Source organism: Macrotis lagotis, chromosome 6 (genome assembly GCF_037893015.1).
Source record: "Macrotis lagotis isolate mMagLag1 chromosome 6, bilby.v1.9.chrom.fasta, whole genome shotgun sequence".
NCBI lineage: Eukaryota > Metazoa > Chordata > Mammalia > Peramelemorphia > Peramelidae > Macrotis > Macrotis lagotis.
The window spans coordinates 227,021,118-227,039,023 of NC_133663.1; the positions used below are offsets into that span (position 1 = coordinate 227,021,118).

General features: G+C 34.5%; 1 protein-coding gene across 1 annotated transcript in view; it reads right to left on the reverse strand.

The window, feature by feature from the left end:
• The window catches only part of MOSPD2 (motile sperm domain containing 2), a 26,878-nt gene extending 9,073 nt beyond the window's left edge, over positions 1 to 17,805 (reverse strand). Inside the window, exons 1-3 of the mRNA XM_074192796.1 lie at positions 17,705 to 17,805; positions 17,400 to 17,575; positions 16,820 to 16,847 (exon numbers count right to left, since the gene is read on the reverse strand). Coding sequence (XP_074048897.1) covers positions 16,820 to 16,847; positions 17,400 to 17,575; positions 17,705 to 17,713 — 213 coding nt within the window. The 5' untranslated portion in view covers positions 17,714 to 17,805. The remainder of the gene's footprint in view (positions 1 to 16,819; positions 16,848 to 17,399; positions 17,576 to 17,704) is intronic.
• Between the last annotated feature and the right edge of the window lie 101 nt (positions 17,806 to 17,906).

The following is a 17,906-nucleotide window of genomic DNA, read 5'->3' on the forward strand; positions in this document are numbered from 1 at the left end:
TCTCTCTCTTGCAAGGCAATAGGGTTAAGTGACTCCCCCAAAGTCAGAGAGATAAATAATTATTAAATGTCTGAATCCACATTTGAACTCAGGTTCTCCTGACTTCAGGTTCAGGGCTCTCTATCCACTGCACCACCTAGCTGTCCCCATTCTTTATTTCTTTAAAAGAATATTTTATAATTATATTTATATAAGATTTCAGGGTGTTTTGGAAGGTTAATTCTGCATATTTTGTAAAAAAAGCCTTTGCTCTACCAATAATAAAAATGATCAGATATAAAGTTTCTGAAAGTCACAGTTTCAAACATGATTCAATTTCATAATCATTAAGTTCTCCTATAGCTTTCATCTTCTTACTAAAATCTGAGATTGCTTTAAAAGAAGCTCAAGCTTCCAAATTTGATAAAAAGTATAGCAGCTCCAAACAAAGTTCTTTTCCTAATCCAGATCTGTTTGAGGTAATTCATAGCAAATTACTTAACCTTTTGGAAGTGTGGTTTTTGCATTAGCAAAATGGTGATAACATTCCACAAAGGCTATTATGAAGATCAAATTCAACCTTAAGTTCTTTAATGATATATAAAACAGCTCTGGATGCCTTCACTACCCAAAAGAAAGAACTATATTGTGTACCTTTAATAGGTAAATGTGAAGTATGGAACAGAAGACCTTAGATTCAGCATGATTTGCCTTTGGCTACATTTTAAATTTTACTCATTAAGAGTAATTCTTCACTCCCCAATATATATCTCCTAAAATAAAAACAAACTAGAAAATGAAACAGTAAGCTTTCAGAAACAAGGTAACAAAGCTGCTAACTTCTCTGGGAGTCAAGAAGAAAAGGGAAACTCAGGTAAAGTGGATAACAGAAGAAGAAAGAAGCACCAAAGACAATCTTCAAATTTTGCCTAAAGCTTAGTGGCCTTCAAATACTTATTCTGTCATTGTGTACTAATGCCTGCTTGATGTCAGGAAGTCATTTTAGGGTTTCAAGCCACAAGTCCATTTTACAGATCAAATTTATGACTATGGCTTTCTACTACTTTCAAACCTTGAATGGAGTCTCTGACACTGCCGGTGTTTCCTTAAATGCAGCATGATGGAAGATTTCATTCTTAGAACTTCCATTTAAAGATGTGAACTGGGGAGGATAAATGTGGGTCCATTTCCTCAAGGCTAAAGTGGAAATAATATATGCCCTGCCTATCTCAGAAGGTTTTCATAATGATTAAATGTGATGATATATATGATTGTTTTGAAAAAGATTAAATATACTCAAAAGATATTATTAATATCACAATTTACAAATTTATGCATGGTTGTGTTTTCTTGTGTTAAGTAGTATCTCAGTTGACCTTATTTTCATCTATAAAATGAGAAGGGGGAAAAGATGTTGGCCTAGATGATCTCTAATGACTATTTCTTCATTTTTCTGCCTTTGACTAAATCTTCACCAAAACACTTATTTGTTAATGTTGGATATCTTTAATGAGAGCACTTTAGTTAGATCCTAGAAAGCAAGTAGTTATTATTATCTATAAAGCTTGGCTTATACTTTGCCTATATAGGGGTTTGGACTGGTAGTAGTAGCCTATGTTTCTCTTCTTTACTTTTTATGGAGTCCTCAAAAGCAAACTTACTATCAAGGCAACTCATGTTTGAACTTTTCCTTCAAAAATTTTATTAAATTTTGTAAATGAATTCTAGAAGCATTCATTTTGATTGTTCTCATCTCTTTCAATTTTAGAAGTTAATTTTAAGACCTGGGGTTAATGAATAGATTTTCAAAATTTAGGACATTGAACTGTGAGATAGCAATTGGTTCTTTGCATGGTCACATTGGTATGTAGTTGAAATGAAATGGAAAAAGTAGATAACTGAACAGTTTGAAGAATCATGTGGTCTTGAGATTATAGGGATTATCAATATGCACAATAAAATCCTCAAATATGATGGCAAAGAACAGCACAGAAAGGAAAACTATGAGATAAATAGATGATAGCAACAAGAATAAAGGGTGGGAATAATGGAATAACAATTTGTGAGATAAAAAAACGTTTCGATGAATGTAATGTTCTTGGTGTAAAGTAAGGATCAATAACTTAAACTCATTCGAAACAAAAAGACTCAGGTCTGAGAAGGGACATTAGAGACATTCCATTTTCAAAACTCATTTTACAAAACTGAAAAAGTAGAAAACAATTGCTCAGTGACATACAGCTAGTCAGTCCCAAAGTCAGGTCTATAATCTGTGTCCTTGTCTTTTAGTTCAATGTTCTTTCTATTATATAATGCTGCCTTTTCTAACAATAATCTAATAATGTTTTATGGAAATAGAATTCAACTTATAGGACCACTAGGCAAACCTTTGAGAATGTCTCTTTTGCTTTTGCTGGCTGCTTCTTTGTTGGTACTTCCCTAGCCTTTATAGGGAAGCCTCTAAAGACATTTTCACAAACAGTATTTTCTCTCAATTAGGTTATTTATGCCTAATATGGAATATAAAGTAGTTTGCTTTGTTATCCTCTCAGTCCCTTATGAATGTATTTATCTACCTACAGACATAGATAAATTTACACTGATTTGCTTAAAGGGTTGTCCAAACCAACAAAGGAGGATCCCCATTTGCTCCCTTTGTTTTTCCACAATGACATACAACCCAAAATGAGATCCCCCCCCCACTCTATTTATGTAAAGACCTAATTTCTTCAAACTAATTTCTCACTGGTGTCCCTTATGTACAATGAGCATTTAAAATGAATTATTTTATTCCAATCCGCAGGCATATGACAACTATTTTTCAAAGTACACTTCTGTATACTGTTACTACCTTCATTTAAAGGCATGAATGACTTGGAAAGATAGCTTATATCTGACATAGATTCTAGACAGCTCCTAGCTACAATTTTTAGATTCCCAAAAAATCTGATTACTTAAGGACCAATTAACTGTTAAAAGGTTGCAGTATGGTAATATTTTAATTAATGCTATCTACAATATTTTCCAGCTATGAACCAAAGTCACAGAATTTCAAGTCTTCTGTCCTATTCTCCCTTTGCCTCTCCTCTACTCTATTAATTCTTCTGTGTTTAAATAAACATCAAGGTTTACAATACAGTTTTTTAACAAAAGGAAATCATATGACTTATTAATGGAAAGCAACTTAAATATATAAACATATCCCACATCATTAGTATGAGAAAAGTGATTTATTCTCTAGATACATCAAGTAATAATTAATATATGATGAACTAGAAATAATTTTGTGGCTAACCATTATAGCTCCCAGAACTCTCAATCTACAGAACACTAAGGGATTCAGACAAATGTTCAGAAGGTTCCCCTTGCTAGCTCTCTGTTGCATTGCCTATATGCAGATTTAGTTCTGGCAATGATGTGGAGAAAATTTTCAATGGGAAGTATAAAGTTCAAAATGGACATATTATATTATGTTGTGTTATGTTATGTTATGTTACATTACATTATATTATATGCAGTCTTTTGCAAGGCAAAAGATAAAAAAGATATATAATTCATATAATGAAAATTCTAATGGAGAAAGGGTAGTATATGATAAAAATTAGAATGGGGTAAATAAATGGGAAGTTATAAACTATAATTTCTACGATAGGTCTCAGGAAGGAAAGTTCAGTTTTACTTATAGAAAGTACATCTAGGACAATGAAGATAACATTAACTGTACTGAGAATAGAAAATATGAAGTTGTCAAATAAAGAAATATTCTAATTGGGGGCAGGTAGGTGGCACAGTGGATAGAACACAGGACCTGGAGTCAGGAGGATTTGAGTTCAGATTCAGTCTCAGACATGTAATAATAATTACCTGTGTCACCTTGGGCAAGTCACTTAACCCTATTGCCTTGCAAAAAACAAAAAAGAAAAGAAAAAAAAAGAAATATTCTTATTAACCTACAGTGGCTCAAAGACTCACGTAGAAGTTAATCATAATTTCTCAAAAGAGCTGGAAACAGAACTGGGAAGTTATTTTTTAAAAATATTACACAAGCCAGAAGTCACTTTGAAAGACTTTTACACAGGTTAATTTAGGTTACTGGAGATAAGGAAATTATTGTGCCATTCCAAAGGCTTATGTACCAATCTGAGCCTTTGGCAGTGACAACTTCCTGTTAATACTTGACAAATAATAGTTTGGCTTAAGGCCTAAGATAAAAGTGATACTTAATAACTTTCATTTATATAGCACTTTACAGTTTACAAAATCATTATTACCCTGTAAGGAAGAGAAACCAGTATTACTTGATTTTACAGATGAAGAAAACTGAAATCCAGAAAGATTTAAGTGACTTGCTAACATCACAAAGTTGATGGGGCATTTTAATCAACCCTGATTTCAAGACAATGCTCTCTCCCTTGTTTAACTGTTGAATGCAACCTGTCTCCAAGAACTTAAAAAGTCTTTATTTAACCTAGAAAAACCGAATCATCTTCTGCTAAGAGATACAAAGGCAACTTGAGGTTTATATTACTGAATCTTTACATTAGATTGATTATAAGTATTTCATATATATTCAAAATGTTACTTGAAGCTTACTAATTTTCTAATGAAAAGCTTTATTTCAAAGAAAATACCTGCTGATATTTTTTCAAGGTCCTCTAAGGTGGTTGAGAACAAAATCTTTTCTTCACATTTATTTTATCACTGAGATTTATTTTGCTTACTTCTAGTCAGAAACAACCTTAACGTCATGTTTTTAGAGAGATCACTTTCAAAGACAACATTCTCTAATTGTTAAAGATGTATAATTGGAAAATAATATTTCTACAAAAACATAATTACTGCAAAACATATCTAGTCAAAATCTAACAAGGTAATTCATCAATGAGCTGTGACAAATTTCATAAACATATTTTTTACTTGCATTGCTAAAGGGAACACATGTTTCCTCTAGGAATTAGGTTAAACTTCAATTATTCATTAAATAAAAATATTTTTTCAGTCTTCAACAATGGCAATAACTAACAACTAAAGTGTTCCTACAAAGGACCAATTTAAAAGGCAAATGTAAACATAAAAAACACTGAAATGTTTGTTGTTAAAAAGGAAAAAGAGAACAAAAACTGTAAATTAAAACAATGGAAGTGATATATAAAATGAAGGAAGATATGTTAATAGATAGAAGTTTCTTCATCAATTTTCAGATAAAAACACATCTATCATGTCTCTGAATTCTGACCATATGAAACTTTTTAAAGCAGTAATATGAATTATTTGACTCTAGTATAGGGTAATTGTTCCATTGAATAACTTATTTGGTGCCAGAAATACAGCTAAAGATATGACTGGTAGCAGTTTCCTTAGGGACAGAGCCAAGATGATAGAGAAAAGGAATGACTTGTTTAAACTCTCCCAAATTATCCCCTAAACAATTTTAAATTATGCCACAAAACAAATTCTGGAGTGGCAAAACCCACAAAAGGAGGGATCAAACAATGTTCCAGTCCAAAGAAATCTGCAGCAGCAGTTCCCAGAACTCAACCTAAATTCAGGAAGGCAGACAACTGGCATTGTTCACATGTATTATCTAGTCCTAATCCTGTGTCCCAGTCTGAAGACCAGCACTGTTATTAGAACTTGTAGCTTACAGGTAACAGGGACCCTGATAACAATTCTGTGGTTGGAAAAAAGTTCATGTTGTCATTTATAGACAAGAGCACAGATCAGAAGAATAATAAATACATCTTTTCTTATTTCATACCAGTCTGGAAGAACCAAAAACTCCAAGAACTAGCTCTGAAAACAGATTTAAAAAAAAAAAATCTGAAGTTTGGAAAAGTGTTCCTTTCACCCCAGAGCACACAGTTCAAATTTAGCATGAAGTTAAAAAGAATAGTCTAGAAAAATGAGCAAACAATAGTTAAAAAGGACCTGAACACTGGAAGTTACTATGGTGACACAGTTTGACAAAAGCAAACCTGCTACATTTAAAGCCTCAAAACATCTTTTTTTTTTTTTGTGAATTGGTCACAGGTCCTAAAAGAATTCCTAGAAAACCATACCAGATCTAAAACAATATTATAAAGGAGCAAGCATCAATTTGGTTCTGGCTAAGAATGAGAGAAATGGATCATTGGAATAGATGAAGTACAAATGAAACCATAGTAAATGACTACAGTAATCTACTATTTGAAAAACTCAAAGACTCTAGCTTCTGGGATAAGAATTCATTGCGTGACAAAAACTGCTCAGAAAACTGGAAAACAGTATGGCAAAAATTAGGTATAGACCAACATCTCACACCCTATTCCAAGTAAATGTCAAAATGGGTATAGGATTTAGACATAAAGGGTGATATCATAAGCCAATTATGAGAACAAGGAATAGTTTTAATCGGTTGGAAAAATGAAGAGAGAAGTGGTTTATGACCAAACAATATTAGAGAACATTATAAATTACAAAATGGATAATTCTGACCACATTAAATTAAAAAGTTTTTGCACAAAAACAAGGCAATCAAGATTAGAAGGAATGCAGAAAGCTGGGAAACAATTTTTTACAGTTATTGTTTCTAATAAAGGACTCATTTCTAAAACATATAGAGAATTGAGTCAAATGTCTAAGAATACAAATCATTCTCCAAATGATAAAGGGTCAAAGGATATGAAAAGGGAGGTTCCAGATGAAGAAAATACAGTGATCTTTATCATATAAAAAATGCTCCAAATCATTATTGATTAGAGAAATGTAAATTAAAACAATTCTGAGGTACTACCTCACTCCTATCACATTGGCTAAAATGACAAAAAAGGGAAATGATAAATGCTGGAGACAAAGTGGGAAAACTGGGACACTAATGTACTGGTGGTAAAGCTGTAAACAGAGTTAGCTAACAATTTGGAACTATGCCCAAAGGGCAATAAAACTGTGCATACTACTAGATATGTACCCCAAGCTATCATAAAAAAGGGGAAAAGACCCATATGGACAAAAATTTATAGCAGCTCTTTTTGTAGTGCAAAGAATTGGAAATTGAGAGAATGTCCATTAATTGGGGAATGGCTGAACAAGTTATTGTACATGAATGTAACGGAGTACTTACTATTTTTCTGTAAGAAATCATGAGCAGCTGGACTTTAGAAAAACATGGAAAGACTTTCATGAAATGATGCTGAGAAAAGTAGGAGAACCATAAGAACATTATACACATTAACAGAAACACTGTGAGATGATCAATTATGATGGACCCAGTAACTCTCAGTAGTTCAGTGATCAAGGGTAATCCTCAGAGACCTGTTATGGAAAATCTAGGAAAGAGCTAGGGAAAAAACACAACTATGGAGTCTGATTACAGAGCAAAGCATCCTATGTTCACTTTTTAAAACTTTTTTTATGTTTTTTTCTTTCTTTCTCAGGATTCCTCTCTTTTAGTTCTAATTTCTTTTTCACAATATGACTAATATGAACATCTTTTAAACATGATTGTACATACACAACCTATATTTGTTGCCATAAAGGGGGGGAGATATCAAATTGTTTATTGTAGAAAACTATGGAACTCAAAAATTTTCAAAAGGATGAATGTTGAAAAATATTCTTACATTTCAATGGGAAAAATAAAATAGAAAGAAAAAGATGGATTTTTGGGGAAAAAATTCTTGGAAATTTTGAAAAAGGATTTAAAATTCAAGTAAGAGAGAAAAATGGGAAAAGAAATTAGTGATGAAAGAAAATCATAAAAAAAAGTCAATACCTTGGTAAAGTTAGAACAACAACAATACTTAGGATAATAACACCTTCAAAAACAGAATAGATCAAATAGTAAAAGAGGCACAAAAATCTCCTGAAGAGAAAAACTCCTTAAAAAGAAGAACTAGCCAAAAAGAAAATAGGGGAAAAAACTGAAATTGAAAGAATTCATTGATCAGGTCCTTAAAGAGATCCCAAAATGAAAACTCCCAGTCACTTAATCTGTTTGCCTTAATCCAATGGCAAGCCACTCTAGTACATTTGTTAAGACAACTCCATAAGGGGGTAATGAAGATTTGAACAGAACTTAACAAGAATGACAACAATATGATAAACACTGATGATTTGCTTTTGAAATTTTATCCCAGAATTCTTTAAAATACTACATTTTTTTTCGTAATTTTATTTTGATTTGTGCTCATTTTCTTAGGGATGGGGAAAGAGCTCTTATAGGAAATTTTTTCAATTATGTTGCTGCTGTTTGTTGTTTTTCATCTTGGAATATTTCTTGCTATTTTAAGTTCCAGAGGATGGGTCTAAGCTTATTCATAACAATTTTCAGTCTTCTTGTCAGAAGCCCCTTCCCCTGTTCTAATAAATTGGACCAGTTCTGATATTAAGTGCATTCTCACCTATCCCATACCCTTAAGATTAGCTACTCAATTACAATCTTTTTGGTTACCAAGGAGGTGAAAGAAACAAGCAGTAGCAGCTTAATAGCAGGGCTGATGAAAGCACCTTGGGGATGATCAGACACACACACACACACACACACACACACACACACACACACACACAAACACAAAAACACACCCCTCCAGTAGTCTTTCACCTCTATACCTGCTATAGCTTCCATCATGAAGACTGAAAAATGGAATCTGAGTAAGGAGAGGGTAAAGTGAGGGGGGCAGCATTAAAGTTCTCTGCTAGTTTCCTATTTTAAATTGTAGCAATTATGTGCCTAGACATAGTTCTCACTAGTTCTCTAGAGAAAAGATCAGGCAATTTTCTATATTTTTTTATTTTTCTCTTTTCTGCTCTATATTATAAGAATGTTGTAGGGAGGAGTTAGTAAAGAGGATGGATAAAGGAATAAGAAATGAAAGCACTGTGTGTGTGAGGAATTGAAAGAGGCCAGTTTGACTGATTAAAGAGGATGTTAAGGGGAACAATGTGTAATAAGATTAGAAAAAGAAAGGAAGTTGGGGTCAAGTTATATAGTTTTAATTGAGTTAGAAAGGGGAGGGGGGAAGATAGGAGAAAGGAGAGAGAAGAAAAAAAAAAGAGAAGAAATGAGAAGGATCAAAGACAGAGCCTTCAAGAAATGTCCCAATTTTGGGGGGAAATTACCAGAGGAAAGAATACAGAATAGAAAAATGGAATTCAAAGGTATACTTAATAAGTATCTACTATGTATCAAGCACTGGGCTAAACCCTTGGGAATAATAAGAAATGTGAAAACAGTTAATCTCAAGCAGTTCACAATCTATTCAGTCTTCCCAGAAATAACTATGTAGAAACAAGATATATTCCAAATGAATTGGAGATAATCACAGAAGAAAGGCACTAACATTAGGGAAGACTGAGAAAGACTCCTTTCAAAATATGGAATTTTAAAGGAGATTTTTATTCTAATCCTGGGGGGGCAAACAATGAAAATGCAGAGTGCTGAGATACAGTATGTTGTGCAAAAGAAAAGTTAAGTGTCACTGGAACATAAAAGGAGGAGAAATAGAAAGATAAAAAGGGAACCAAGTTATAAAGAATTTTAAAAGCCAAAAAGAAGATTTTTGTAAATTTGAACCTGGACTTAATGGGGAGCCAGTGGAATGTAAAGGGGGATGGTGGAAGATGAGAAGATTTGACTAAGTCTTTGGCAAGATCATCCTAATGGTTGAGTAGAAGACAGATTAGAATTGGAAAAGACTCGAACAGTCTAGGCATAAAGTGAATTAAGGACTGCTTTGGCAATCTGGTGTCAATTATGACCTCTGTCTCAAAATAAAATGTGAAAACTAAAATATACAGTATTATAAAGAAAACCAATGATACTGCAATAGTTATCAAAACTTAGGATACTCTGGGCTAGGTGGACTAAATATTTCTTCCAACTTCGAATTTAATCTTTTAAGAACTAAAAAGGGGTTATTAGTGTTAGTAACTAAGACAAAGTAGGTTCCTTCTAGTTGTTTTAGTAGAACAGGGAAGAAGAAGGTAATCTTTTAGAAAGAGTAGTTAAGGAAAAGAGAGAGAAGGTTAGGGCATTAGCTGAAGAACATAATAAAATCAGGGGAAAGCTTTAGATTTTTAAAGACAGTCATATATCTAAACAAAGACAAAAAAGAGAACACTAAAAATGAGTAGAGCAGATAGTTGAAGTAGTCTCAAAGGAGAGAAGGTTTAAATTTGACAAGTAGGGGAGCCTGAAAGGAAAGAAGACAATAGAAGTTTTGAGAAGACAGGGAGGTGAAGGCAATGTTTTCTGGTATCTGAAATCTCAGAAAAGCAGGAATCAAGATCATTTGCAGAGAGACATGGGAAAGGTGGAGCTCTTGTACAAAGAATAGGTTCAGAATAGACACTTTGAGGAATGAGATGGAAAGCCCACAATGAATGCACATAAGTACTTTAGTAAGATAGGATAAACATAAGATGCAATGGTTGCCATCAGTATTGTTTGAAGACTTCTAGCTACACTCCAAAGTACAGTTGTAGGAAGAAAGAAGTTAAAGGTAGAGTGGAAAGTCTACGAGAAGTGACACTGAAATGGCCAATACTATAGTTATGGTTGAAATGAGAAAAATTAAGTTAGATTAGGAAAAATATATAGAAAAAAGAAGCATCACAGGTCACATTAAAGTTTAAGATCAGTTTCAAAAGGAGTGAAAGCATGAAATATAAGAGACTGTTTTCAGCCTCCTCTACCAGGCTTTTCAGGTTCTGATAATCTGGCCAACCCCCTGCCTATCTAAACTTATTTTCCACTAACAAAACAATCTCCAATTTCATCAGGCCAGTATTTTTTTTTAGGTTTTTTCCCAAGGCAATGGGGTTAAGTGGCTTGCCCAAGGCCACACAGCTAGGTCATTATTAAGTGTCTGAGACCGGATTTGAACCCAAGTACTCCTGACTCCAAGGCCGGTACTTTATCCACTACGCCACCTAGCCTCCCCAGGCCAGTTTCTTTCTATGCTCAATTACGTCATGTTCAATAAAAAAGAAACTATAAGTCTATAGAAAAAAAAATTCAGATTGAAGTATTTTTTAAAAAATTAAAAATTTTAATATATTTTGTTTCCCAGTGTCTCCCTCCTTCTTACCCATTCCAGAGAATTACTCCTTAATAAAAGATTGAAATGGCAGGGGAAAACAGTTAAGAAAACTAAGCAACACATCAACCAAGTTTGACACTCACAATTCCTCACTTCTACAACAAAAAATAAAGGGAGATGTCTTTATATGCTAAGTTTGGTCAATACAATTTCATGGAATTCAGTTTTGATTTGTTTCTATTTAAATTGTTTTAATCACTGAGTATATTGTTCTCTGATTTTGTTTACTTTTCTGAAGGTCCATTTACATCTTGTTTTGCAACTCTTTATTCATCATATTCATAATTCTCATAGTGCAGTAATATCCCATTACTTTCATAGGCCGCAAACTTGATTAGTCAATTGACAGGTATCTACTTTGCTTCTAAAAAAAAATACTTTAGTGTTTATGAAGTCTCTTTTTTTGTCACACTTCCTTTGTCTAGTACTTTTTAAATAAAATAATATATAAACTGGAAAAAAAGAAACAATTTTCATGAATTCTGATAATTTTAATTGCTTTAAAAACACATAATATGTGCTATCTAAAGCAATCTGCATATAAATGTATATTCTAAGGTAAGTTTTTTTTTTTTTAAAGCAGTAACAGAAGGGCAGCTAGGTGAAGCAGTGGATAGAGTACAGACCTTGGAATCAAGAGGATTTGAGTTCATATTTGACCTCAGACACTTAATATTTACTTAGTTTTGTGACCTGGGGCAAATCACAAAACCATTACCTAGCCAAAAAAACCAAAAACAAACAAAAATAGTAGAGCTCCAATTTTCTAAATTAAATCTGTTCTTTTTTAAACTACTTGCATTAAAATGCAAATTCTCTGTAGTTTATTATTGTCTATTCCTATAAACCATATAGATCTTCTAATTAAGAATAGCTTGCAGTCCATTCTCAATGTGATTAATAATTGCATTAGAAGTGCTAACTACAGATTTCAATTTACTTAGATTTTATTTTATAATGGATATATGGTTACTCAGTAAAAGGGATATGACATTGTCAAACCTATGTATTATTAAGGTTATTTAAAAAGTAATATGATGAATCGATTTTGAAGAGAAAAAAGTAGAATCAGAGACCATTTATACCTACTACAATAGTCCAATTATGATTCCTTAAAGAAGGGCTAAAATAAAAATACGGCAGAAAAAATAACATATCTTTAAAAAAGAAAACAAAAGCAGAAAATTAATTGGGAATAAAAACTTAAGGCTTAGATAAGGGTAATGATGTCTTTTATAATTTCTCTTCCCAGTCACAATACTTGAAGTTTCAAAAGTCGATTCACCTAAGAATAAGAAATCAAATAGTGATAATGATACAAACTGCATTTTTAAAATGTTGCTGCATCTAAACCAGATTGCCTCATTTACCTCTTCATTCACCATTCACTAGCAGAGTGCCTTCTTAAAAAATAGAAGAGGCTTAATAAATATCAGCTGAATTGAATGTGATTTAATTTGATTAGTGACACTTTGCAAGGCAGGGGGATATAGGAAGACAATTATCTATTGAGTTGTGTATATTTATTTTTTCCTAAATATATTGCTAACAACTGTCAATAAGTAACCTAATGTGGAATGTAGATGGAGAACACTGAAAGAAACCTAAGAATGAAACAAGTAGGGGGGAGGAAAGTCTATGTAGTTCAATTTCTTTTCTTTTCTTTCCTTTTTTTTTTTTAAGGATTTTGCAAGGCAAAGGGGTTAAGTGGCTTGCCCAAGGCCACACAGCTAGGTAATTATTAAGTGTTTGAGACTGGATCTGAACCCAGGTACTGGTGACTACAGGGCCTGTGCTTTATCCACTACACGACCTAGCCACCCCTATGTAGTTCAATTTCAAGGTAACAGTTTTGTCATGCAAAACTTTTAAAGTGCTAAATATCAGTTAACTATATAAGTTAACTATATTGAGACATTCCATTTGAGCCTCACAACAACCCTGTTATTTAAATTAAGTGACTTGGCCCTAGTAACAAACTAGTATTAAACCTCTCAACTCACAGTTCAGAATGCTTTTCAGCAGACACCACACCTACCCTACACATACATACACATAGAAACATAGAAACACACAGACACACACACACATTCTCCTATTCTTGCATATAGCTAAAAATAATTAGAAGTGATATTGTGAAAACCTTCCCCAGAAGTTGCTATTAAGAAAATGTAACTATTCAATTGAATTCTTGCTCATTAAAAAAATCTAAATGACCTTGTACTGAAATTCATTATAGATAGCTAATCTTAAGTGGAGAAAGAAAATAAAAAATAAACACCTATCAAATTGATATCACATGTTAGGACAGAATGAGTATGGTGCATTCAACACACCTAATATAATAGTTTTCTAAATGAATCAATGACCAACTCTCTCCATTTTCACATTCTGCTCTACATCCAAGAAGATAATGTACTGAAAATTACAACATAGACAACAATAAGAATTCAAACATAAATGGATACCTGGTAATCACAGAGTAGAGAATATATTTTTAGACATAACCAATTTGTTGATTTGTTTTAACAATACTTACTATTATAGAGGGCTTATATGGGGGTGAGAAGAGAGGAAAAGGGGTAAGTAATAATAATAATAATAATATAAAATATATGAAACAGAACAGAAAGACATTCAGAAAGTGATTCAAAGTATTTTAGCATATTACTCTTGGCATACTGAATCATTCATATTTATCCATGCTTATGTTAATAATAAATAAAAATCAAATTTTAAATAAAACAAGCAAAAGTTAAGGGACAAATAGAAGAAACAGAGAGGTAAGAGAAGGAGGTTTCTGAGCAGGGATTGTAGATCTAGAGCTAGAAAGGAACCCAGAGGTTAATCTGATCCAACTCCTACATTTTAGAGATGAGGAAACCAATGCCAAGAAAATGAGTAATTGTCCAAGTTACTACACAGAGAGGATGCTGTAATAGAACTAACATAAAGAAGGTTCCCTGCTACATAGGCACAACTAATTTTTCTTTAAGAAAGTAGTGAAATTGTGCAAACTTATTGATGCAGGGGAGTAACTCAAGCTCTTGATGTAGCTTTAATAGAGCCCTAAGAATAAAGCTGGCCAGGAGTTTCTCAGGTTTGACAATACAAAGGCAGGGAAGATTTGCTCAACTAAATCAACTCTGTATCATCACCTTTTCTATATTATGGTTAAGTAAACTTTCTTTTGCTAACTGTTACATAGTCTACAAGTATCTCATTTCATTCCAAAATCAAACATGAACCATCCGACTGGCCTCAGATTCAGGTTTATCTTACAACACATGCCATCTACCTTTTCCTATGCAATAAATGAATGAATGAATACTAGAAAACTTTTAATACTCTAGCGGAATTTAGCAAATTATACTAAAATGTGCTTCTGTGGACAAGTCTGAAACCCAATCATTGTTTCTACTGAAAAACATTTCAGGGGCAGCTAGGTGGCACAGTGGATTAGAGCACCAGCCCTGGAGTCAGGAGGACCTGAGTTCAAATAAGACCTCAGATACTTAATAATTGCCTACCTGTGTGACCTTGAGCAAGACATTTAACCCCATTGCCTTAAATAAAATTTCAAAAAGACTTACAAACATTTGGAACACATCCCAGTTTTAACTCAAAGACTGTGTGCACCTTATGATTCTAAGCAATTTTTCAGTTTGTTACTGTTATTAATTCTTTTAACATGTGCTCAAGAAATGTCCATTTACTCAACTGCTTGTATAGAGACTATTCAGGCAACAACATAGAATAAACTGTTACATAATGAAAATGTCAATAAGGCAAAGGAAGAAGAGGAAATTACTGAGGATAGTCAGGAGTTTCTAAATAGTTAACTTAAGAATGGATCTAGTTCTAACAGGCAGAATCAAAAATACTTTTTAAAACATTCTTTTCCTCAATTAACCTTGTTCAGTCCTCTACCTCAGGAAATAACTCAAAGATACACATTTAGGGAATATGAAAGATTATTTTTCTTTTCTTTCTTTGCATAAGCAAAAATAATAATAATCTATAGAAGGTAGATTTGCATTTTTACCCGATTTATTAGATGAAAAAGGAACAAAAGATCTACTGGAAGCTTAAATCAGGATCTGCAGGGACCCTAGATCATAGGAACATAAAGAGTTGGAAAGCACCTTAGAAGTCATCTCATTTTCCAAATGAGGTTGGATGAGATGATTAAAGCTTGTTCCAGTTCTAAAAGTCTATGAATCTTATGTTATTGTATGGCAGAATAAGTTAGGTTGCATAGCATTCCCAGCAGGGTAAATTATAGCAGTGACTTATTAAGTCTTGGAATCTTTTAAAAATTAAAATGAATAAATTCTATGAAATGTTTACATATGAGTGAAAGAAATTTTAGAAAGAACATAAAATGATTATATAATCCTACCAAATTTTATAGTATCTCTTGTTCACATCTTCTACTCTCCACTCATATATCAATCTATTCACCTTCTCTTCTATACAACTACAAAAGCCTCTGATGCTGAAGTCTTGCCCATTTAGTTTCCAAAGAAATTTTCCTAAAGTACATTATCTCTCTACTCAATATATTCCAACAGCTATCTCTAGGATCAGATATGAAGTCCCCTGGCACTTAAAAAGTTTTTTCAACCTGGTCCTTTCCTATCTTTCCAGACATTATACTTGTCCAAGCACTCTATGAGCTAGCTTGCTTGAAATACTTCTTGTTCTTCACAAAAAAAATGCTCCAACAAGGGGCAGCTAGGTGGCACAGTGGATAGGGTACTGGCTATGGAGTCAGGAGTACCTGAGTTCAAATCTGGCCTCAGATGCTTAATAATTACCTAGCTGTGTGGCCTTGAGCAAGTCACTTAATCCCCATTGTCTTGCAAAAAAAAAACAACCTAAAAAAATGCTCCATTTCCTCTGCAGTTGTTGTCCCTCATGCTTTAAACACTATCTCTTGAGTTCTTTGGCTTCCTTCAAGTTAGCCCAAATTCCATCTTTTTCAAGAGAAGATCACCTCTTATTTACTTGTATCTTGTATTTGTCTATTTATATATTGTCCCTCTAGTGCAGAAATCTTGCAGATCTTCTCCCTTAACTCCCCTTTCAGCACAACCTCTGAAACAGTAATTGCTTAATAAATACTTGTTTCTTGGTTCTAGGGCTATTTGTTATGCCTGTAGTAAAATCCATGCGCTAAAAGTTAAAGCTCTTCCAATTCTCCGGCAAAATTTTGGATGTGAAGAGAATTAGAGGCTAAGAAGAATTTATATTACTGTCAATTATTGAAATATGAAGTTTCAATCACCTTTTCTAGGTTGTAAGTAAGCATCTACCACAAAATTGTAATAGTATGACACAACTAAACATTAGTGTCAAGCTCCTATAGCTTAGATAATATCCCCCATAAATAAAATGGGAGGTTAAAGCAGTTTGATTGGAGAATTTCCAACCTGCAAGATATAAACCACTTGCAAATCTACAACTAATTAGTTACACTTCAAAACAAACATAACTGGAGTCCTTTTTAAAGGTATGCAATACAAGTAACATCAAAAGTCAAGCTACCTCATTACCATGACAACGGCTATCCAGGAATAGGATAGAAGCATTCAGTACTTTTCTATAAGGTAGGAACTATTGGGCAATACAGAATAGGTTTTTCTTCCAAAGAGCATAAAATTAGAGGCACCTTTTTGTAAACTGATGAAATTATCAGTACAGAAACTATTAGTAGAGTAGTCTCAAGTATTCTAACAAGCAGCACTGGTACTACTTACCTCCATCAGGCACACCCCAATGAGAGAGCTGAAAGCACCCAAAAAAATAAAAACAGCAACAACAACAAATCCCCAAACAACTGCAAAAAACCAAAACAACAACAACAAATCCTTAAACACATTTTTGTCCATTTACCTCTCTAAATGAACACTCCAGAACAGACAAGTCCAATTAGGCCTGCCTCGGTAGTCAAGCTCCAATTGTTATTTGCTAAACATTAGAGTTTTACCCTTTGGACTTCAATTTTCTCATTGGGAAAATGAGAGGGTTCTAAATTTAGACTTCATGATTTCTAAAGAAATTATCTTCACTGAAGTATTTAAATATAATCGGTTCTTTTTGTATCCTTATGTATTTTATTTTTAAAATTGAAATACATGGTGCCCAAAAAGAGGTCTATAAACTTCATTATTAGATTCCCAAAGGGGTTCAAAGGCTTCACTAGGTTTCCAAGGAGGTTGGAGGAGTCCGGGGGTTTCTTGGGGCCCCCACGGTGGCCACGACACTGACCCAGGTTAAGACCCCCCGCGCCCCCCCAGGGCTCGGTCAACTCTAGGGCGCTCCCAACCGCTTCAATGCAACCTAAGCCCGATACACCGACTCCTCCCTGGATTGGGTCCAAGGAGTGAGATTAGTCGCCCCCCAAAAGTGAGGACCCCGAGGAAAGTTGGGCGGCGGCACCCACCTGCCAAGAAGTCGGCTTCGAACCTCCTCCGGGTCTCGCTGATAAGCTTAGACTTCTCCAGAGAGGGAGCCTGGAGGGGACACAAGAACCGACGCTGAGATGGACGGACGGACGGAGGCCCCGTTCCCCCACCCCGCTCCCGGAGGAGCCGCGGAGGCCGAGGGGGCACTGGAGGCCACGCCGGCTGGCATCTGCTTACCTGGGCCATGGTCCCTGCCGCCACCGCCGCCGCGGACGACGCCCGGCCTCACATCACCAGCCCGGGCCCGCGGGGGCAACGCTCAGGCGGAGAGGCCGGCCGGGCGGGTCCCGTGACACCGCTCCTGCCAGGGGGGAGAAGCCGGCCAATCCGGGGCCGCCGCCTCGGCTTGGGGGCAGGGCCAGGACTCTCCCAGTGGCCT